This window comes from Neomonachus schauinslandi, chromosome 15, assembly GCF_002201575.2.
Source record: "Neomonachus schauinslandi chromosome 15, ASM220157v2, whole genome shotgun sequence".
Classification (NCBI taxonomy): Eukaryota; Metazoa; Chordata; class Mammalia; order Carnivora; family Phocidae; genus Neomonachus; species Neomonachus schauinslandi.
Window position 1 is genome coordinate 17,243,928 of NC_058417.1, and position 22,495 is coordinate 17,266,422.

General features: G+C 54.4%; 1 protein-coding gene across 6 annotated transcripts in view; it reads left to right on the plus strand.

The window, feature by feature from the left end:
- Positions 1–447: 447 nt before the first annotated feature.
- Positions 448–22,495, plus strand: part of MYO18A (myosin XVIIIA) — a 95,708-nt gene continuing 73,660 nt past the window's right edge. For 4 of the 6 annotated variants that reach the window (XM_044921675.1, XM_021704212.2, XM_021704216.2 and 1 more), the window contains exons 1-2: positions 448–535; positions 11,678–12,757. In XM_044921675.1, coding sequence (XP_044777610.1) covers positions 11,759–12,757 — 999 coding nt within the window. In that variant the 5' untranslated portion in view covers positions 448–535; positions 11,678–11,758. Of the gene's footprint in view, positions 536–1,866; positions 1,911–2,900; positions 3,006–11,677; positions 12,758–22,495 lie in introns of those variants that run through there. The other 2 variants (XM_021704214.2, XM_021704213.2) reach the window with 2 other exon arrangements.

The window sequence follows — 22,495 nt, forward strand, 5'->3', positions numbered from 1 at the left end:
AGGCAGGCAGTGCCTGCTTTGGACTGAGCCATCTGGCACCATCCAGCAGCGCCCTGTGTCCGCCTTTGCAGAGCCACCCTGGGAAGATGTGACCAGCAAGACTCCAGTGCTTCCTCCGGACAGCACTGCCCTGGGCAGCACCCTCCTGGACACAGCCCAAGGGGTCCAGTGCCGCCCCTGGAAGGAACCTGTTCTCTACAGGCGGGCACAGCGCCTGCCCTGGGCGTGCCCAGCGGCCTCCGGCGCCCCGTGCACACAGGAGCTCCAGGCGGGGCCTCTCGGACGCGGACAGGGGGCTCGCGGAGCGGCGCCCGGTGCCCGCATGGCCCGTTCTGGACGCGCGCCCAGCGGCTGCCAGGAAGGCCGGGCGTTTATCCCCGGAGCCGCCAGCAGGGAGCTCCCTTTCGGCTCGGCGCGCGCGGCTGCGGGGGGCGGCGCTGCGCTGCGCCGCGCTGCGCTCCAGCCCGGACCGGGCCGGGGCCGCTGGATGCCGCGTCTCCGCTTCTGCTGCCTGCCGGGCGGGCTCCGGCGGCCGGTGAGCGCTGGGCGGCGAGGGCGGCCGCTCGGGGACGGCCCGGGCCCGGGGAGGCGGGGGGTGGGAGCGGCGGGGCGGGCTCGAGCCGGGAAGGCGGGCGGGCGGAGGGGCCCGCCGGCTCCTCCTCCCCCACTGTCCCCTGGAAGCGGCGGCCCGGACTCCCGGCTCCGGTCCCCGGCTGCGCGGCGGAGCTCGGCGCCCGGGAACGGGGGCCGACCGGGAGGGGCGGGGAGGGGAGCTCTGGCCCCCTTTAACAGCTCGGGGGCGCGCGGAGGCAGGGCAGGGTGGCCCTCAGTTTGGGGGAGGGATTGAGGGCTTGGAGGAGCCCAGGTGGCCCCGAGTTGCGGGGTGGAGGCTGCAGCCTCCGGGATAGGGGGCTTCTCGGGGCCAGGCCCAGGCCCCCGCCCCCCAGACCGAGCGAGCGAGCGAGCGAGGCTCTGAGGAAAGCAGCGGGGACAGCGAGCACCTCGGCCGAGCCCTTTATCCCTCCCAGCGGCTTCACCCTTTCACTGCCAGGCCGACAGCGGGCTCCTCTCAAAGGAGCAGCTGCTAGACGGCTGGCAAAACAATGGAGACCCCGCTTCCCCGACCCCCTCCCCGGGCGCAGAAGATGGGGGTGAGCGAATGGTAGGCTTTGGGGATTAGGGAGTGCTGGCTGTCCCCTGTGACTGGCTGCTCACCTCACCTTTCCCTGCAAAGGGGTGGGGTGTGTGTGGGAAGGTCGGACGGCCTGCCCCAGGCCTCTGGGAGAGACTGCCCTGACGCCCCGCCCTGCTAACCTGTCATGCCAGTTGTTTCGCCAATGGGAAGGGGAGGTGGTAAGGTTAGCTGCTCCCCACCCCCGTGTTGGCGGGGGGAGGGGGGAGCGGGGTGCTGCTTGGTACCAAGCATGGTGAGGAGTGGGTCATGTTCCTGGCTGAGATCAGGCCTGCAGGGACATACCGCACATTGGGGCTTTGTTGGGGGCAGGGAGGAGGGATGGGGATGTCACCCTTTTGCAAGGCACATGTGTCCTGCTGATTAGTTAGAAAGGCTGCCAGCCAGAATGAACTGGGCTGGGGGGATGGATGGCGGTGGGGGAAGGCAGACAGTATGTTTTTTAAGTGGTAGTCCTTTTGCCTGGTCACTTGGCCAATGGGGCATGCGTTTGACAGTGTCCTTTTGGTTTGTGTTTGTGTAGAGAGGCCCGGGACAATGCTTCCTAGGAGGAGCCCTCCTGCCTAGAGCCTTCCTGCCCTCAGATGGACCCCCAAAATTATGGAATCGGATTCCCTCCCCCCCTTCACCTGGCCAATGATTCAGGCTGGTTTGTGTGCGCTCATTTGTCTTTTGGAATAACTGGCATGTCTCCCCCAAGGAGAGTGAACTGTCTGAAGTATGTATGCAGTGGGTCCATGCTGGAAGGGAGGGAAGTTCAAGTTAAGAGCGAGATCACCTTAGCGAGACATTGAACCCAAGGGGTCAGGCTGCCTTTCCATATGCTTATGAGATCTGGAGCCCTTTTCTTGGGCAGGTCGATTTCCTGTTGTCATGGCAATGGGCCAGGCCTTGTCTAGCTTTCCCCACCCTTTTGGTTCAGAAGCTACTTTCTATTTGGGGATATTGAAAGTTGCTCTCCTGAGGTCTCTGGCTTCCTGACAGACCTCACTGGCTCTTTGTCAATGGCCTGCCACCTCCTCAGCTTCCCCTCTGCCCTTTTGTGATGAGGGCTTTCCAGGAAACATCCTCCTGGTTGCTGGACATGACTAATTACATATAGCCTCGGGTGGAGGTGTGCTTGTCCATTTGGGGTTGGGGACATTGGGATTGGGGCCTCAATTCCAGGAAGACGACGGGGGACGCTATTGTGTTGGAGGGTTAGGGCAATGAGAAGGGTCGCAGGTGGGGGTGGGAGGGATAGAATGCGGGTGGTCACTTCCTTTGAAAGCTTTGAACTTTGAACAGTTGATGACCTGGTGCCTGGCAGCTCTGAGTATCTAGTTTGTTTACGCTCCCCAGGCCTGGCTCAGGTGCCAGGGTGTGTGCCTGAGGGCTTCCTCGGGTGCCCCAGGCTCTCCTCAGAAGCCCTCACGTGGATTGTGCCCTTCCTGACTCCTGCCTGGTCCCTCAGCCTCACTCCCTGGCTGTCAGGGGCAGCCAGGCTATTGCCTGGAGCCCCCTTCACCGGCCCAGCTTGAGGCTGCTCTTTAAGGAGTGCTTGTGTCTTCAGAAATTGGGCCTGAAACCTCCGGGGTCCCCCAGAGGCAGGTCCCCAAAGGTGGACTGGGTGGGGCAGAACTGAAAGGGAGAATCCACCCTACTTGGGTGGAGCAGGGAGTTGCTGGAACTCAGGAAACCTTGAGCCACACTTGGTGTGTCACAGGTCTCCAGAGCAGCAGGGCTGTTCTTGTTCCTTCAAACCCGAGATCTGTGCCCATCCAGACACCCCTCACCTGAAGTGGATGCCCTGGACTGGAACTCGATCATCCATGTGAGCTAGGTCCCGTTGGTGGCTCTGGGCCCCAGGCCTTGTCCCAGGCTTCTCTCAGGTGTGGTGGGTAAAGCTGAGGGGCTCTGGCCTGGTGTAGTTTAAAGGTTAGAGGGTGTGAGAGTGGTTCCCCCAGGACTGGGGCTGAGGGCTTGATGGAGCTTTGAAGTTCTACTTTGGGTCAGGCTCCTGGGTGCTTTAAGATCTGCTCACTCTGCACGTCACCCCCCATCACCCTTTGTCCCCTGAATTCAAGAGTTCGGTTGGAAGCTGGATTGGGAGGGGCGGGGAGCAGAACTGGAAAGCCTCCACTCCTCTCCCCACCTCACTTTCCTTGAGGTGGGAACTGTATGGCTTATAAATTATCCATATTCCCTTGATGGTTCAAATAGCTTACAGTCAGGCAGTTTAAACCGTGGATTGAGGGTTTTTTTGTTTGTTTGTTTGTTTTTAAAGATTTTATTTATTTGACAGAGAAAGACACAGCGAGAGAGGGAACACAAGCAGGGGGAGTAGGGGAGGGAGAAGCAGGCTTCCTGCGGGGTAGGGACCCCTTTGCGGGGCTCCATCCCAGGACCCCGAGACCATTACCCAAACCACAGGCAGACGCCCAATGACTGAGCCACCCAGGCGCCCCGTGGACTGAGGTTTTTAAAGGGCCCAGGGCCCTTTCTCTCTGCTAGGCACTTTACCATCACTTACAAGGGATGATTTTTATTATTCTCGGATATTCAGAGATGTTGGATGACGGGCTCAAGGTCACACAGAAAGTCAGGGGCACAGCAGGATTAGAACCTGCAATTCAGAGTTGAGCAGAATACCTCTCCAGCAGAGGCAAGGGCTTGGGGCCAAGTCTGAACTCTCAGGTCCACGGAGGCCTAGAGAGGGGAGAGGACTTGCTCAAGGTCACACAGAAGGGGGGGCGGGCAGTATTGGCTGAGTTTAGCGCCCAGCCGGCTGCGGCAAACCCCAGCGCCGAGCCGAGGAGGTGCACATGGAAGAGCAGCGGGGCACCTGGCCGCGCCACTGGCACCTCTCCCGCTGTCGTTCCTCCCGGGCCCTGCGGGACCACTGCGTTCCAGGGGAGACGGTATCGCGGTGGGAGGCGCCGCGGGTTCCGAGGGAGCGGGAGCCCGAGCCGGTGGGCCGGCGGGCCGGTTGATGTCATGTGAGAAGCGTGCAGTCCGAGTGAGCACACCTGGAGCCAGATAAGCTCCGTGTGACCTGGCAGTGAGTCACGGGGTGCTGCGGAGCTCTTAGCACGACCGGCCGGGAAGAGGCTCGGCGGCAGCGGCCAGTGTCACTCTGCGCCACTCGGTTGGGGGCGCCCGCCCCCTCCCCCTGGCCAGGGCGGGCCAGGTGCTGTGCGAGCCCCGCCGGGTCGCCTTTGCAAGCCCTCCGTTATGGGGCCAACGCCGAAGAAAGGCCTCTGGGCTGTAGGAAACGGCCGCTTAGGGAGGTCAGAGGCCAAGGGAGAGAGACCGGCTCTCTTGGGAAAGTATTTCCTTTGTATTTATTTATGAGTGTGGTTTGGGAGTTGGGTGTGGGGGACTGACCCTTTAAAGTGTCCACCCACAGCAGCCAAGTCTGGGAGCCTTGTCTTGGGATTCCAACGTTATAGTTTCCATTTCCTGGGGTTTCTACTTTGCCAGCTGCAGGGTGACCCATTTAAATCTGTCCCCGCTTAAAGCCACAAGACACTAGTGAGATCTATTTTTTTTTTTTAAGATTTTATTTATTTGACAGAGAGAGACACAGCGAGAGAGGGGAACACAAGCAGGGGGAGTGGGAGAGGGAGAAGCAGGCTCCCGGCCGAGCAGGGAGCCCGATGCGGGGCTCGATCCCAGGACCCCGGAATCATGACCCGAGCCGAAGGCAGATGCTTAACGACTGAGCCACCCAGGCGCCCCTAGTGAGATCTATTTTAACCAAGTCCCCCAAGTAACTGAAACTTTCCGAGGCATGAGATGGCAAGCCTTGAGCTTACCGTTGCAAACTTGGTTGATAGCCTTCATGCTAAATGGATTGTCAAGTCTTTCTTTTTTTCTTTTTCTTTCTTTTTAATCTTTAAAAATCGCAAAAGTAACATATGCTGGGAAAAGGTTTAATCCCTAGGAAGTCTATTAGATAAAAAGCTAAAGTGGTACTACCCCTGCTTGCCCCAACTCCACGAAAACCACAGATAAAATTTGGTAATGGATTATATATGGATATATATAAAATACATATTTATTATATATTTATAACATGTTACATGAATACCATTTAATATAAATATATTTTTTTCTGTAGGAAATAAAGAACATACAGAAAAGTAGAAGAAATATTATACATAATCCCACTATCTAAACCCCTAGGCCTAGATACACACACATACCCCCACCAGCTAAATATTCTCATTGTAAAAAGTTAGAACAATATAGATGAAACACAGATCTGCTATGACTCTTCTAAAATCCCTATCTCTTCCCGAAAGCATATATTTTTCTATGCATATGGAAATATTGCACATACATAATGTGCACGGATATATATGCACACATATACATAGTTTAAAATATATATAATTATAAAAATTATATATTATTCGGCAACTTGGTTTTTTCACTTAACAATATAGTATTGAATCTTTCCAGGTCAGTATATACAAATCTCCTTCATTCTTTTTAATAACTGCCCAGTTCTATGATTTAGCTATTCCTCCAGTGACGGACCTTTATATTGACAGAGTTTTGCAATCACAAACAGTGATGCAAAGATTAGCCATGTTTATTGTGTGAACATATCTGTCAAGGTCCTGTATGTGGAATTGCCTGGTCTAAGAATATGTACATTTAAATATTTTCATAGATACCACCAGCTTGCCCTCCTCACACCAATTTATACTCCCAACAACACACATGAGCTACCCTGCTTCCTATCTTCTATTTGATTGATGTTATTAATAATGGTAGTTTTTACTAAACTGCTAAGTGGACAAGAGTATACCTCTGTGTTCTTTCATGTGTCTGCAGATGACTGAGGCTGCATACCTGTTCTTGTCTGTTGGCCATTCGTATTTCTGCAGCTAAGAATTGCCTGCAGTTAGTCTTGGCAATAGCTACATGGGGCCTCTGAACTTGAGCCAATATGATCCGGCCTGACCATGTGCTCACAGAATTGCCTTCACTTCTTTGGGCTGTACTTTGCATATACAAAGGTTCTCTCCAGCATTAAGATTTTATGTTTGGACTTATTTTAGTCACACTTGGGCTGAGGTACACACTTTGTGTACCGTATGCTGTCCACTGTCCCATTTAGATGGTAAGAATGTGCCCTGCTGCAATTGGGTACCATTCTTGAGGGCCTGCTCTGGGCTAGGTGTCATATGGAGGGCTTATAGACCAATTTCATTTAGTCCCCATGCCTTATGTGGTAGGTGCTGTTATTATCCCCATTTTACAAATGGGAAAACAGAGGCACAGAGGTGTGAAGTGATTTTCCCAAGATTGCATAGCTATTACCTCGGATTTGGTCCTAGGTTTGCTACCTGACATCTGAAGCCAAAACTCTTTCATTAGTTTCATTTATCTTTATTTATTTAATTTATTTTTTTGAGGTGGGGGAGAGGCAGAGGGAGAGAGAGAACCTCAAGCAGGCTCCACACCCTGAGACATGACCTGGACACAGGGCTCCATCCCATGACCCTGAGATCATGACCTGAGCCAAAATCAAGAGTCAGACACTTAACCAACTGAACCACCCAGACATCAGCATATCTTGCCTCAAATACTTCAGTATATATATATCATTAACCAGACTTCAATATTTGTTTACAGTTCTTTTTTTTTTTTTTTTTTTTTTTTTTTTTAAAGATTTTATTTATTTATTTGAGACAGAGAGAATGAGAGAGAGAGAGCACATGAGAGGGGGGAGGGTCAGAGGCAGAAGCAGGCTCCCTGCCGAGCAGGGAGCCCGATGCGGGACTCGATCCAGGGACTCCAGGATCATGACCTGAGCCGAAGGCAGTCGCTTAACCAACTGAGCCACCCAGGCGCCCTACAGTTCTTTTTTCTTTTGAGTGAATATTTCACACAATGAAATGCACAAATCGTATGTGCGCTATTTGATAACTGTTGACAAACGTATACACCTGTCAACCCAAATCCCTATCAAGATAATGTAATATGAACATCACTCCAGAAAGTTCCCTCATGCCCTTTTTCAGGCAATTCCCACCCCTACCCCCATCCTCACCATCCAGAGGTAATCACTGTTCTGCTTTTTTTCACCATAGCTTAGTTTTATCTGTACACATCTTCCGTGGCTTACAGTGGCTTTACCTCCTTCCTGCTAAACCCTCTTAACTTGAAAATACCATAAGTCGAAATGCATTTAATACATCTAACTTACCGAACATCATAGATCAGCCTAGCCTACCTTAAATGTGCTCAGAACACTAATATTAGCCTACGGTTGGGCAAAATCATCTAGCACAAAGCCCATTTTAGGATTAAGTATTGAATATCTCATGCAATTGATCGCACACTGTGCATGCAGAAAGTGAAGACAGAATGGTATAGCATGGGTATAGAATGGCTGTAAGCGTATTGGTTGTTTACCCTTGTGATCGCGTGGCTTGCCGCCACTGCCTGGCTCATGGAGAGCCTCTTACTGCATATTGCTAGGTCAGGAAAAGATCCAAATTCAAAACGTGAAATATGAGTTCTACTGAATGCAAATTGCTTTCACATATGCATATCATAAAGTCAAAAAAATTGTTAAGTTGAACCATTGTAAGGCAGGGACCGTCTGTACTAGAACTTCATATAAATAGTACCATACCAGTATGTACTCTGTTGTCAAAGCCTTCTTTTGCTGTCACTTGACATAATGTTTTTGAGATTCATCCCTGTTGTGTGTATCAGTAGTTGCTTCCTTTTTCTTGCCGAGTAGTATTCCATTGTATGAGTATGTAAATTGTTTCTCCTGTTGATGAACTGATAGATGCATATTTGAGTCAAATGGTCTTTGCCCTCAAGATGCTTTCTGTCTTAAAGGAATAAGGCATCTGAGTTGACCAAGTTGATTGTACTTTGCTTTGATTTGGGGAGCAGCAGGGTCAAGATGATGTAGGTACATACCCTAATTTATATACATACCTTTCCTCCACGTACAATTAGGAAAGGCCTCCTGGAGTAGGGTGAGGGGAGAAAGGCAGAGACGGAGGTCAGAAATCTGTAAGGTTGCCTTCGCTGGAGAGGGTAAGAGGTGAATGAATGAAGAGCCCAGAATGAAGAGTGGGAAGGTGCTGATGTCATTGCTGCTAGAGTCTTTGGACCTGAGGACAGGAGATGCTGAAAGGTCCAAGGTCTACAGGAAGGTGATGGAGCCCTGTGCCTGGCAGGGTGGGCTCTGAGGAGCAGAGGACAGCAACACCTGCACGGGGGTCTGACCCTGGACAGCGAAGTTGCAGGTGGCTCCAGACAGGTGGCACAGGAGAAAACCCAGGTCACAGCCAGGCAGTTGTAGGGATGACAGTGGGGAAGGGGTACCTTGTGAGCTGTGTGCATGACTTTGGCAGGACAGGGGTGCCAAGGGGAGGGCTGAAATGGATTCAGTCTCCAAAGGCTCCAGGGTTGGGATGAGAGGGGTAACTTTGGCAGAAAGTTAATAAATAACTTGTGTCCACAAGAGACTTAGATATTTGGAATTTTCGAGCTAGAAGAGCCCTAGATCCTCCAGTCCAACCTTGAGCAAAGTGACAGGCTCAAGGTCCCTTAGCGATTTGTTGGCAGATCCGGGCCTAGATGGTGGCCCCACTAACCTTGCCGGCAGTGGCTGCCCTCCTCCCCCATGCTGTTGCTCTAGCAGTAACCACATGTGGTTCCTGCCCGCCTCAATGGCAGTGAGGGGCAAGCCTTGGCCAAGACAGGGATTTCCATGAAATTACTTCTCAGGGACCTTTCCAGCCCAAAGATTCTAGAATTCTGGGGCCTCTTTTCCGTTGATACTGCTCAGATGTCTAGCCCCCAGCAAAGAGCCAGGATTGGGTAAGGATTGCAGAGTAAGAACTGAAGACCAAAAGAGGTGTCTTGGTGGGATAGTGTGGTAGGCAGTTGGATTCTCATGGTTGGGCTGAGGCTGAGGCCAAGAGACTTAGTTGTCCCCTTCCAGTCACCAGGGTGGGTTTCTTTCTTCATTTCCCATACAGCTGCCTTTGGAGCCATCTTCTAAATCAGCCCCCTTTTAAATATATATATATATAGAGAGAGAGAAAATGCGAGCATGGGGGCAGGGTGGGTAGGGGGAGAGGAAGAGATAGAATCTTAAGCAGACCCCGTGTTGAGTCTGGAGCCAGGACTCCACCCCACAACCCTGAGATCATGACCTGAGCCACAATCAAGAGTCGGACGCTTAACCGACTGAGCCACCCAGGTGCCCCTAAATCAGCCTTTTAAGACAGTGCAGGAAGTGATGGGTGAGGGCAGTGACCACCAGAAGATCCCATGTCCTGGTATATGGTAGGTCTGTGCCACACCCCATCAGTATTCAGGAGGAGAGAGAGAGAGAGACTCCCCAGGTCAAAATAGAGCCCTGAAGAGAGGAGGCCTGCTGTCAGGTTCTCCCCCACCCCAAATCAGTCCAGACTCAGCTGGACAGGGCTGCCCCTGGCTTCGCACTTCTTGGACCCTAGATTTCCTGTCTTCCTACTCCCAGGTACTGTGCATGGAGCATTTTGAACCAAAAAGTTCAGAGGGAACTTTGTTTTACTAGGTAGAAATGGGTCAGAGGGGGCAAGGGGTGCCTGTTGGGTCCACAGGGAGCTAGTAACTGGGCCAGATTCCCCACCTCTTTGGATATGCTCTATAATTAAAGATTTCTCTAGAATTGCATTGCCCAGTTCAATAGCCAGTAGCTGTTGAATACTTGAAATGTAGTTAGTCTGAATTAAGATGTGCTCTGAGTATAAAAATCACACCGGATTTTGCAGACTTAATATGGAAAAGAGAATGTAAAATATGTCAATATTTTTCATGTAGATTACATGATAATATCTTGGATCTATTTATATGAAAGTATATCATTAAAGCTAATCTCACCTGTTTCTTTTTACCTTTTTTAGTGTGGCTGCTAGAAAATTTTAAATCACACCTATGACTTGAATTGTATTTCTGTGAAGAGCGCTACTCTAGGAAGGATACACTGATCTCTCAGGAGCCACGTGGGTCAGGGTGCTGGGCGAGGAGGAGGCAATTAATCAGGGCCACCAGGACCCTTGGGAGTTCCTGGCCTTGATGTCTTCCTAGGCATTGTATCGGGGCCAGGGGTCCCTCTCAGTAGGTTGGGGAGCCTGGAGGGCCTTGCTTGGTCATGGCGGTGGGGTACACAGACAGGAAAGTCCTCTCCAGGGCCTTGCAAAAGGTCATTGCTGGAAGGAGTGAGCTTGTTGGTCCTGTATCTCGAACTCAGAGGGGGAGGCCTTCTTAGAGAGAGAAGAGATTGCACTTAACTTCTAATTAGGTGGTATGGCCTACTTCTACTCCTTGTTCCCTGCTGGTTAGAACTTGTTCCCTGGCTTGAACTGCACCCCCACCGGGTCTTTCTCAGTCCTGTCCCGAAGCGGGTGCGTGCTGGGGTAGGAGTAGGCTGGCACCGTGGGTGCAGGTGCCCCGGACCTCCCTTGTCTCTCGGGCTGCCACAACTTTCTTCCCGAGGCTATATTTACTTGTTGGTCTGGGGAAAAGGATATGAGTTTAGGATCCTGTTTATCCAGCAGACCGCACCCCCACCTCTCAGCTGTCTGTCCTCTGTTCAGTCTGGAACTTTCCCTTCCCTCCCTGCTTCACTTGGGGCGCCAAGGCCCCAGAGAGGAAACAGTATTTGCCGGCGCTGAGCCGTGGGACAACTAACATATACTTAATTTTCTGCACCTTGTTTTCTCATTTGTAGAGATAATGACACTTGCCTTGCAGGGATGCTGTGGGGCGCAAACAAGAGTGTGGGTAATGCGCCTGGCAAGTGGAAATCACCAAAATGAGGGTTGGTGCCTTGAGGTCTTCTGTCAGGCAGTGGCTAAGGCTGCTTCTGTGTCCCTTTCCTTCTTCCTGTGTGTTGAATCTTTTTTTTTTTTTTTTTATTTGACAGAGAGAGAGACAGCGAGAGAGGGAACACAAGCAGGGGGAGTGGGAGAGGGAGAAGCAGGCTTCCCGCTGAGCAGGGAGCCCGATGCGGGTCTCGATCCCAGGACCCCGGGATCATGACCTGAGCCGAAGGCAGATGCTTAACGACTGAGCCACCCAGGCACCCCCTCTGTGTTGAATCTTAAGTCAGGCCCCAGGTCGGCTTGATGGCACCCTCCTGCCAGGAGGTCAGAGCTCCTGGGAACCACCGCGGTGCACACCTATCAGGGATGAAAGGCGATGACAGACTTTGGAGTCTGAGCTTTTACAACCTTATTGAAACCTCAAGTTTCCTTATTTGTAAAATGGGGGTAATCACAGACCTTCCCAAAGCAGTGTTATGAGGATTAACTTAACAGAGACGGTATTGTATCAAGCCGAGCACCTGGCACAGAGTAAGCCCCCTCTCAGTGAAGGGGAGCTGTGCTCATTAGTTGGCCTTGTCTGGACTGGAGACACAAGAAGAGGCTCTGCTCGAATCATCTTTCTCTCTCTCTCTGTTTCTGTTTGCAGCAGCAAGGTGGGGTACGAGGGCCCTGTGCTAAGCACCCGTGATCCTCCGGGGGTGCCCCCCCCCAAAAGCAGTACCCCACCATGTTTAACCTAATGAAGAAAGATAAGGACAAAGATGGTGGGCGGAAGGAGAAGAAGGAGAAGAAGGAGAAGAAGGAGCGGATGTCGGCAGCGGAGCTGCGGAGCCTGGAGGAGATGAGCCTGCGTCGCGGATTCTTCAATCTGAACCGCGCCTCCAAGCGTGAGTCCAAGACACGCCTGGAAATCTCCAACCCCATCCCCATCAAGGTGGCCAGTGGCTCCGACCTGCACCTGACCGACATCGACTCCGACAGCAACAGGGGCAGTGTCATCCTGGACTCGGGCCACCTGAGCACCGCCAGCTCCAGCGATGACCTCAAGGGTGAGGAAGGCAGCTTCCGGGGCTCTGTGCTGCAGCGGGCAGCCAAGTTCGGCTCCCTGGCCAAGCAGAACTCACAGATGATTGTCAAACGCTTCTCCTTCTCCCAGCGGAGCCGGGATGAGAGCGCCTCAGAAACCTCCACCCCCTCCGAGCACTCTGCGGCCCCATCCCCGCAGGTGGAGGTGAGGACTCTCGAGGGACAGCTGGTGCAGCATCCTGGCTCAGGCCTCCCTCGGCCAGGGCCCCGCTCCCGAGTCCCTGAGCTGGTGACTAAAAGGTTCCCGGCTGACCTGCGCTTGCCCCCCGTGGTGCCCTTGCCGCCGCCCGCCCTCCGGGAGCTGGAGCTGCAGCGGAGGCCCACTGGAGACTTCGGCTTCTCCCTGCGCCGCACGACCATGCTGGATCGGGGCCCCGAGGGCCAGGTCTACCGGAGGGTGGTTCACTTCGCTGAGCCTGGCGCAGGCACCAAGGACCTGGCCCTGGGGTTGGTGCCGGGTGACCGTCTGGTGGAGATTAACGGGCACAACGTGGAGAGCAAGTCCAGGGATGAGATCGTGGAGATGATCCGGCAGTCTGGGGACAGCGTGCGGCTCAAGGTGCAACCCATTCCAGAGCTCAGCGAGCTGAGCCGGAGCTGGTTGCGGAGTGGCGACGGACCCTTCAGGGAACCAGCTGATGTGAGTGTCCCCCTGGGCAGCTGGGCGGGAGCAGTGATTGGGAATTGTGCTTGGGTAGATGAAGGGGGTACCCGGGAGCAGTGAAGTCGCGCCACTCCTTGGCCCCAGGGACAACTGGCCTGGCCTGCTGGGAGGAGCGACCTTAGCATGGGGTGGTCCATGGTGAAACAGGCTTCAGGATACAAGGGTGAAGGGTTTGGGCACCATGTTTCCTGAGCCCTAAATCGGGGCACGGAGGCTCACGCTTGCCACTTCAGATGAGAGACAGTCTAGACTACTAGTCCAGCCCGGCATCTGGACTAAACTAGAGAATCGCCATGTTATTTAGGCATTAGACTTGAAAGAAAAAGATAAATTATTTCAAATCAGGGCTGTCATGGAACATCTGGGCTGTGCGGCTGTTTTGCTAGCTCTTGGGTAAGACGACTTCAGACCTCCTCTTGTCCTTGAATGAGGAGTTGAATAGGAGGTAAGGTTGCAGAGATAAGCAGAGGCCGGATCATGGAGGACCTTGTAAGTCACGATAGGGGTTTAGATTTTTGTCCCAGTGAAATGGGACCATTGTAGGGTTTGAAGCGGGGGAGTGACTGGACCTGATTTATACAGATCACCTGGGCTCTAAGAGTCTTTATTACCTCTCCTGGGGGAAGAAAACACCTGGAAACGTAACATATCTAGCCTACAGAAATAGTAAGACCTGACTGTCCCTGAGACCCCAGCTGTTATCCTGCCCACACAAAACGGCAGTGGAAGGGGTGACACAGGAGCAGAAAAGGTTTAGATTCTATGTATGAGAGGGTCTCCAGGGGATCAGTGATCTCTAACCCCAGGGGTCTTTTGATAGGGTGGCACCGTATCAGTTTGAAATGTTCCACCTGGAGACAGAACATGAAGGACAGGTTGGCCTCTGGCCATCTCTATCTCCTAGCTGCGGGTTTTAGGATTGTGGCGATCTGACCCAGTGCACAGCCTGGCCAGCACCTTTCAGCACTAAGTGGCTGGCCAGATGTGTCAAAGTCAGAAGTGGGAGGAAATGCTAAGGAAGCAGGCAGAGTCCTGGTGCTAGCTTTCTCCCCGGGAGGGGAAGTGGATGCTCAGATGGTGGCTCAGCCTAGCAGCATGGAGGGCCCGGAGGGCCTGGGAGCGTCAGGGTCAGAGTCTGGCAGGAAGCACTGGCGGTGGGTTCCAGACCTTCCTTTACCCTGAGCCCGGTGGAGGTCAGGCAGTTTTGCTAGTCAGGAAGGGGTAGTGAGTGGGAGGGAGCCTGGTGTGGAATCCAGGGCAGGACCTGGACTCATTTATTCCAGAAACTCACATAGAGCACCTACTGCGTGTCAGTGACTGGAGTAGACTGAGCTCAGGGAACCACGGTGTGGAGGGAGTGGTCTTTATCTCAGAGCCAAAGCCCCATACGATGTTGCCATGTCTGTCTACTTCTCCCAAGCTAATGTTATTTTTAACAGATGGAATTTTCTTCTTCAAGAATGAATCCCCTGGGGGGGTTGTTGCCAGCTCCCTGCTGAACCACAGCACAGGCCTCTGGGGGGCCCTGGGCCTGGCATCCCAGATGCTATTTCGTTTTCTCTTTATAGCCTAGGGATCATCCTGGCATCTCATATTTCTCAGCCACTCTCCCTTGCCCACGGGCTGCTGCCCCTCCCTCCCTGGGGAAGGGGATGGTTCAGCTTTGGAGGCGCTGGTAGAGTCCACGTTCCAGCTAGAGCTGGTATCCCTGAGATGCTGGCTTGCTTTAGCCCCCGTGGGGCAAGCCCAGCGGTGCCCAGAGGACTTCTTCCCCAAGCTGATGCCTAGGGGATCTGGCAGGGGACACACAGCAAGCTCCATCCTCATGTGTCTCCAAGAGCCATCTGAGAGAACAGTGAGAAGCATAGGGCTGCGGAAGCCCCGCATCTTTTCCTCCCTGGCAGGTGGCAGGGACTCAGGCCACAGCAGAGAGGAGCAGAGTGGGCCCCGCATCCTGGCCTCCTGGGACAGACCCGAGGCTGGTGTGGGAGCGCTTCGGCCTCTACCGCAGCTCTCTTCCTCCATCTCCTCCTCTTCCTCCCACTCCCACTCCGGCTTCTTTTCTTGGCAGCAGTTCTCAGCTCAGTTCCATGCCAAGAAGAGTCTTTCCACTTCCTCGAGGCTCCTGGGCGGGGTACCCTGACAACTCTGGCCCCACGAGGACGGCTCCTGGCGGCCACCCTGCCCATCAGGTCATCCATCAACTGTGTCCATACATTGTCTGTCCCCAGGGAGCTCTGAGGGAACCGGCTGGCCATCTCTTCTCTCGGCACACGGATGGAGACCAGGCCTCATGGCTCCTTTCCATGGCCTGTTCAGAAGGCCCCAGGGAGAGACAGCCCCTCGCGTTTCCTTCTCACATGATGCACGTCCAGAATGCGTGGCTCACACCTTCATGTGTCCCTGTAGCTGCTGGCAAGATTCCGCTGGGAGTAGGGGTGAGCCACAGTAGGAGGATAGACATGGAGCCCCAGTAGAAATTGGGAGAAGCAGCTCTTCTTCCGCTATCTTCTATTCCACTCCACTCATTAAACAGACATTTGTTGAGCACCAACTGTGTGCTAGATCCTGGGAGCCAGCAGTGAGCAGGACATAGCCCCAGCCCCTGGGAACTCATAGTCTAGCGGAAGAGATAGTCAAGTAGCAGATGACAGTGCCGTTTGAGGAGCTCCCCCACAGGGGCCAGTATGGGGTCCCAGGGAACACAGAGGAGGGGCTGGAAGTCCAGCCTTGGGAGTGATCACAGGAAGAGCTGCTGTCCGGGTGGGAGATGAATGCAGGCGAGGCAGGAGGAAGGGGAAGGCTGTGAGAGACACAGACCAAGACCAGGAGGTTGGAGAGAGAATGACACATTGTGGGGGCGGGGGCGGGTAAGGCTGGGGGGACAGTGCGTGGGGAATGAGGATTGAGAGAAGCAGCAGAAGAGGCCAGCAGGGGACAGGTCACGAAGGCCCTTGTGAGCCAGCCTAAGGAATGTGAACTTCAACCAAAGGGCAAGAAGCTATTTAATCAGGGAGTGATAGGAACAGATTTTAGAAAATCTCTCTGGCGGCTCGTGGGGAATGCTTCTGGGTGTAGCAAGGGCGGCCGTGGGGAAAATAGTGAGGGCCCTGTCATTGTCATCCTAGTGGAATGGAGGCCCGCACTTGAGTACAGCAGTGGAGATGGAGAGAGATTTCAGACGTGACTGACTGCTGTGGGGGATGGAGGAGAGGAGAGCCAAGTGGGATGTCAGCTTTGGAGGAAGATGCTAAGTTCCTTCCTTGGCTCCTCAGGGAAAGTGTTTTAGGGTATTTGGTTTTGGATCAGTTACTCCTAAATTGTCTAAAGGCAAAGCGTTCCCTGAGTCTGGTGAGATGAAAGGGGGTGTTGGTACAGACGAGGATCTTAAAACCCCAGTTGGATCAAAATTCCTTTCTCCCGCTCCATGAATCTGAGTGGGAAAGTCAAGGGCCCACTGAGAAGGACAAGGGCCTGGGAGAGAAGAGAGCCAGTCCCTTCCATTTGTATCCTCAGCGGGCCCATCACAGGGAGTAAGGGTGTAGGATGTTTCTGCTAAGCTCAGAAAAGCCCACCTGCTAACCCCCGGCTGATGTGGTTGTCCCCCTGCCACCAAGAGCTAGCCTGCAGGGGAGCTCTGCCCAGAAAGCTCCATTTCCCGGAGTTTCCGAAGTTATTGTGGGAGGGGTGAGGTGGGGGTTTCCAGGAAGGCACCCACCCCCTGCCAGTCAGGCCTGCTTCCTCGGGCTCTATGTGGAGCTGTCAGGCCTTTCCCGGAGATCTGTGATACAGTTTCTTCTCCCTTTGGCCGTGGGGTTTATACTCAAAGGCTCTAGGGCTATGAGGTTCCTTAAGAGGTTGTCAAGTCTATGTAAACCACCTTTCGTAGATTTCGGTAGGTAGTAATGCCTAGGATGATGATTAGTACATTTCCCTCTGCCCCGTCTCTAAAGGCATCCAGGGAAGGTAATTTTGCTGCTTCCTTAATTAACCCACCCTGATGTGCTTTCCCATCGTTGCTCCTGGTAAGGTTTTCTTTCCAAGGGGAACTCGCGATGCTTTTATTCCGACCCTTTCCCTGTAGCCCTGTCCTCAGAGACAGCCAGGAAGACCTGGCATGCTGGGCGTTCCCTAGCTTTTCCCAGCATCTCAGGCCCGCAGATGGGACACCAGTGGCCTGAAAGGAGCCCGGCGGGTTGGGGTTGCCTGCATCTGGGAGAAGAGCGGGGGCCCCTATGCCAGGAAGCCCTAGACCCCTGGACAGAGGCTGTATGAGCCTCACCAACCTCGTTCCCGGGCCCCTGGGGACTTTCAGGAGTAGGATCTGCGGGATACCAAGGAGAGACAGAAAATTGGCCTGTTCCAGGTCTGCCAGGCCAGCTTCTGAGCAATGGGCTTCCCCTGGGGCTTCTGGTGATGGTGGAGCTGCTGGGTGCTGCCTGGGCTCAGTGTTCTAAAACACCTCTCTTCCTAATGGTACTTCCAATAATCCTCGGAGGGGTTTTTTGGGTTTTGTTTGTTTGAAACAGAAAATTCTTACTTCATGTTTTCCAAAGCTTTAGGCACTTCTGACATCAATCTCACCGTGTGAGATCTTTGACCTGGGGGCTCAGGGTAGAGCCCAAACTCAGTTCTTTTGGTGATGAGGTGGCCAGTGGGGAGGTGTTGAGGGCGTGAGAGCTGGTGGGTGAAAGGTCTTTGGGAGCATTTTGGGGGTTATCTATCCTGGATTAGTGGGGTGCATGGGACCAGCACGATAGCATGGTGGACAGGGTCATTTCTATTCCGCTAGGTCTCCCTTCTCTGTCCTCAGTGGCACATTCTGCCTTCTTCCCGATGAGCTGCTAGACGGACGGCAGCCCCAGAGTGCCCTGGCCACCCAGTCTGTGGGTGGTGGGCACGGTGCCCAGGCCACATTGAGCTGGGTGTGGGTACATGTCATGGTCATTGGTTGTTTTCGCAGGCACTGCTTGGAGCCCTGGTGTGGGGGCTGGGCCTTGGTTTGAGGTGGCCTGCACTGGCCCCTTCCTGCTCCAGAGAGGCCCCCCTGGGGCCCACCCTGCTACCCCTGGCCACCCCGTCCTCTGCTCCCTTCTAATCTCTTATTTACGTTGAAATGGTTCTGGAAAATACCAGATACGCAAACACCCAGACTGGGGGTGGGTGAGGAGTGGGGTGAAGGGGGGTGTGTGGCGGGTGGGAGCACAAGTATTTTAAAAATGCTGCAGATCTCTACAGTGTTTCCCAGAAACCACAAGCACGCGGTCCGCCTGCCAGCAGGGCTCCCCGCCACCCCAACACCGCGGAGCTGCTGGGGCTGGAGGTGGAGAGCTGCGTCGGTGGGGGTGGGCGCTGGCGACCCGGCTGGGGAGCCCCCTCCCCGGCCCCCGAGGCTGCCTGGCGCCTCCATTGTCAGTCCTGGGCAGCGGGTACGGATGTGCCCCAGGCTTCCAGCAGCACTGGGGGCGCCCACCGTGCCAGACAGCCGCTGAGAAGGAGTGGGGTCTTCATGGCTCCCCACCTCCTGCCGTGCAGTTTGCTGGGGGTGGGGGGTGGGGGAGCCCAGCTCAGAGTCTGGCGTGCTGTTTGGCAGCCGCTTCTGTTCTGTTAAATACAGGGGACAGTGTCAGCAAAGCTTATTTTTTCAGTTGTTGGCTCCAGTTTGGTTGGGAAACTATTTCCTCTGACCTGGGTCCCCACTCGGGCTGCCTTAGTCTCCCGCCATAGGTTTCTCAGAATCAGGGCATGACAGTCTCCCCTGGCAAGGCTCAGCCCGGCCGCTTCGCAGGACTCTGGGGTGGGGAAGCAGGTAGGGTGTTTGTCCCAGGGCGGCGCATAGCACATGCATGGCTCCCTAGGTGGTGTTTAATTGATCCGGTAAAGATTCAGCTGAACAGGGGCGCCTGGGTGGCTCAGTCGTAAGCGTCTGCCTTCGGCTCAGGTCATGATCCCAGGGTCCTGGGATCGAGCCCCGCATCGGGCTCTCTGCTCAGCCGGAAGCCTGCTTCTCCCTCTCCCACTCCCCCTGCTTGTGTTCCCTCTCTCACTGTCTCTCTCTCTGTCAAATAAATTCATTAAAAAAAAAAAAAAGATTCAGCTCAACAGAAATGCCTTGGGGGCAGGGCATGGGAGCTGACAGCCAGGGTGAGGATCATGGCTAGCGTTCACTCTATGGTAGGCACTGCTCTAGCTGTTTGACACATACTAACTCATTTAATGTGCCCAACAACCCTTTGAAATAGGTAGTGCAATAGTCTACCGGATCACGGAGAGGTTAAGGGTAAGTCTCTGGCCGAAGGTTTCAAGGTTATTTAAAGTTACTTGTCAGGAGTTGAATTTGGGGCATCAGCTCCTTGCCCTCCAGGAGTGCGCTGTATAAGGTAGGGGAACGCAGTATCTGGGTACCCTTGTAAACCCACTGGCTGGCCCATGGCCTATGTCCTATCAGCCTCTCCTCCAGAAGGGGAAGGGAAGCGAGGAGTGACTCTTGTTCTGTGGATGGTGAGCAACAGAAGGGTGTGTCGGCTGCTCTTTCTGTCCACAAGATTAGCCAGAGGAAGCGAGCCCACGTGGCAGCAGGTGGGATTTAATCGGATGGGAGCCGGGAGAGGGACTGGGAAGCATGGCTGAGGAAAGCCTTAGGAAAAGAAGCAGCATCTGTCTCGGCAGTGTTTGGGGGTGGTCCCTTGGGGGTGGTGCAGGGGCACACACTTTGCCCCTTACTCATCTCTCCTACTAGACCCTGGGGGGCAAGGATGGTACCCCTGGCCTGTTTGGCCCTTACCGACACGCTCGTACGGACCTCTGCAGTACTTGGGGTGGCAGGATCCCCAGAGAGTCACCTCTGACTGAGAATATGTCCTCTTCTGTCGCATGGGGGCTGCACATTCTTTTTTTTTTTTTTAAGATTTTATTTATTTATTTATGTGACAGCGAGAGAGAGACAGCGAGAGAGGGAACACAAGCAGGGGGAGTGGGAGAGGGAGAAGCAGGCTTCCTGCCGAGCAGGGAGCCCAACGCGGGGCTCGATCCCAGGACCCCGGGATCATGACCCGAGTCACAAGCAGACACTTAACGACTGAGGCACCCAGGCGCCCCGGGGCTGCACGTTCTTGCTTCCTAGTGCACACTGTGGGGAGAAGGTGAGGAGCACTGGCCTGGCGGAGAGCCTCGCAGGTAGTGGGTGTGCAACGAAGAGTTCTCATTGGCTTCTACCATTGAGTCCCTGCTGTTCCTTATGTCTGTCATGCTTTTCCTTGCGTATCCTCATGCCCTCATACACATTGGCCCAGTTTGAATGTGCTTCCTCAGGGAAGCCTTCCCTGACCCTCTGAGTTGTCGCCTCCTTGTCTTTCATAACAGTCATTAAGGCTGTCGTTAATTAGTTATCTTATTTCTCCAGCGCTGAAGGGCTTCGTGATAGTTGTTGGATGTTTGTTGAAGGAAAGAAGATGGTTTTCTGCTCAGGAACTGGTTTCCCATTCTCTCTGCATGGTTTTCCTCATTTACCTCAGTTTTGGTTCCTAGAACCCTCCCCCTCCCCGACTCAACTAGGTGACTTGTCTGCAGTACCTGTTCCACCTTCATCCCCGGACCCTGCTTCATCTGTCCCTGGGCACTCAGCATCCCCCACAGGAATGGAGGAGACATGGGCTCTAGGCATCCAGGAGCAGGTCATGGGATGGCCTGCCTCCTGGCCCCGCACTGGCGTCTTTGGGAAGGCCCCGGGCTTGGGTGAGAAGCAGATTTGGGGTTATACGGGGGTCACACAGTGTGTAGCCCAGGGGACCTGGGAGCAATGTGCTTGTTGTCCTGGCCGCAGGTCTCTGAGGGAGGAGGATGTGGCCCAGCAGGGCTCACGGCTCCCTCTTTCCTTCGGTTGCTTTCCTGCTCTGCCTGCATGCTGGAATGTCAGCAGGCTGGGAATTTTCACAGCAAGGATTTTTCCCAGTCAGAGCAATGGATTCCAGCTGGAGCCCGGGGACAGCTCCCACATGGGCAGCGGCTGCCAGAGAGGGCCAGGGTACTTGCTAGGGCACCCCAACTGCTCTGCTCTTGGGGCCGAGGCCCCACTCCCATCCTCCATGGGAAATGCAAACATCTGTCTCTCCACTGGGTCAGGCAGAACCTGGGCTTCAGGAGCTGTGGAGCTCAGGAGAGGCAGTGGGAGGCCTTGGGCACCAGAAACTCCCCCTCAGTGAGGAAAGAACGTGGCTGGCTATATCCCACAAGCCTCCCTTCCTCCCCCGGTGAGTGAGTCAGGAAGGAGAGCTGCCTTGGATTCCATCTTCAGGTGGGGCTGTGGCTGCCAGATCCAGGTTCTCTGGCCTGTGGGGGCCACCCAGCCTTGGCAGGAGGTGGCCCTGCTGACTGTGTCACCCTTATCTGTCCCCTCTCAGTGGGCCCCATAATGCCTCCAGGGCCTGGTTCCCTCTCTTAGTGACCCTTCCGGCCTCTGTGCCCTTTGCCCCTTGATCTCAGTTCTGCTGGCCCCTCCCTTCCACTCCCATTTCTGCAAGGAGCTGACTCACTTCCTCTCTCCCTCCCCAGCTTCTCTCACTGTCAGGCCCTATGGCGTACAGGGTACCCACAGGGAGGGGAGATTTCTCATAGGGTGCTTCCTAGGCTCTTTTTCCTGGCAGTAAGACTGAGGCTGCCCCTGGCTCTGGGCAGAAGAAGGCTGGGAGATGGGGGTGGGGGGAGGGGGGCATGACTCTGGGCTGTAGGAAGGCCAGATGTGAATGGCTCTGGAGCCTTGGCACAATCGAGGTGGGATGTCAGGAAGCCTTGAAGAGCACCTGCCCCATGTCACCCTGTGGGCTCGGTTCTGTGGAGGAGAAAGGCTGAAGATGCCATCCCTGTGACCAGGAGGCCTGTGCTTTCTCTAGAACAGAAGACATCTGCAAAGAGATAGGTCTCAGCCCAGGATGGCATGGGCTAGAGGCCAAGCAGTGACGGCGCTGTCAGGCAGCATGAGACAGTCATGACTCTCTGTGACACCCAGTTTCATGCCCAGCCCCATCTCACCATGGAGAAAGTGTCTGCAGATTCCAGTGGCGCCTTCCAGGGAGAGGGTGAGGAGCAGGGTCTGATACTGTCTCCCAGCTGGTTTTTCCTGCTGGGAGCCCTCGTCCTGCCTCTCCCGGCCTGCGCCTCTCTCATCCATGGACTGGTCTGGTTGTGGAGCCCATTGCAGAAGCTGGCTTAGAACAGTGGAAGGTTTCCTCCTGGCATTGTCTAGCTTGCCATCCTTGGAGCCATCTAGACTGGGGAAGCCTGAGGGCCTGGCACTTTAGGCACTGGGCACTTAGCTTGTGCTGGGCCTGGCACAGCCTGGGATCCTCCCCTGCAGGGGGCCTCGGTTACCTAAAGGGCACAGACACCGGGTAAGGTCGAGTCCCCAACTCACTTGGCCATGCATCAAGTTCAATAGACACTGAAAGGAAACTGGGCCTACTGCCTGAGGAGCCCGGAGGACTGTTGTGGGCTGTCTTCCTAGAATCAAGCGACCAGCAAACATTCCTGTTCCCCTTAGCATGGGCGGCCTGCCGTGATCCTGCTTCTGGCCTCAGGATTTCTGGACCATGATGGGTGTTTCTTGTTTAAATGAGGTTGGGGGTAGCAGGCTGGAATAAGGCCTAGGCGTGGCGACGTTGAGGGGTACCCACCCGCCTGACCACCCCACCCAGAATACTCTCACCCTCTCTGGCAGGA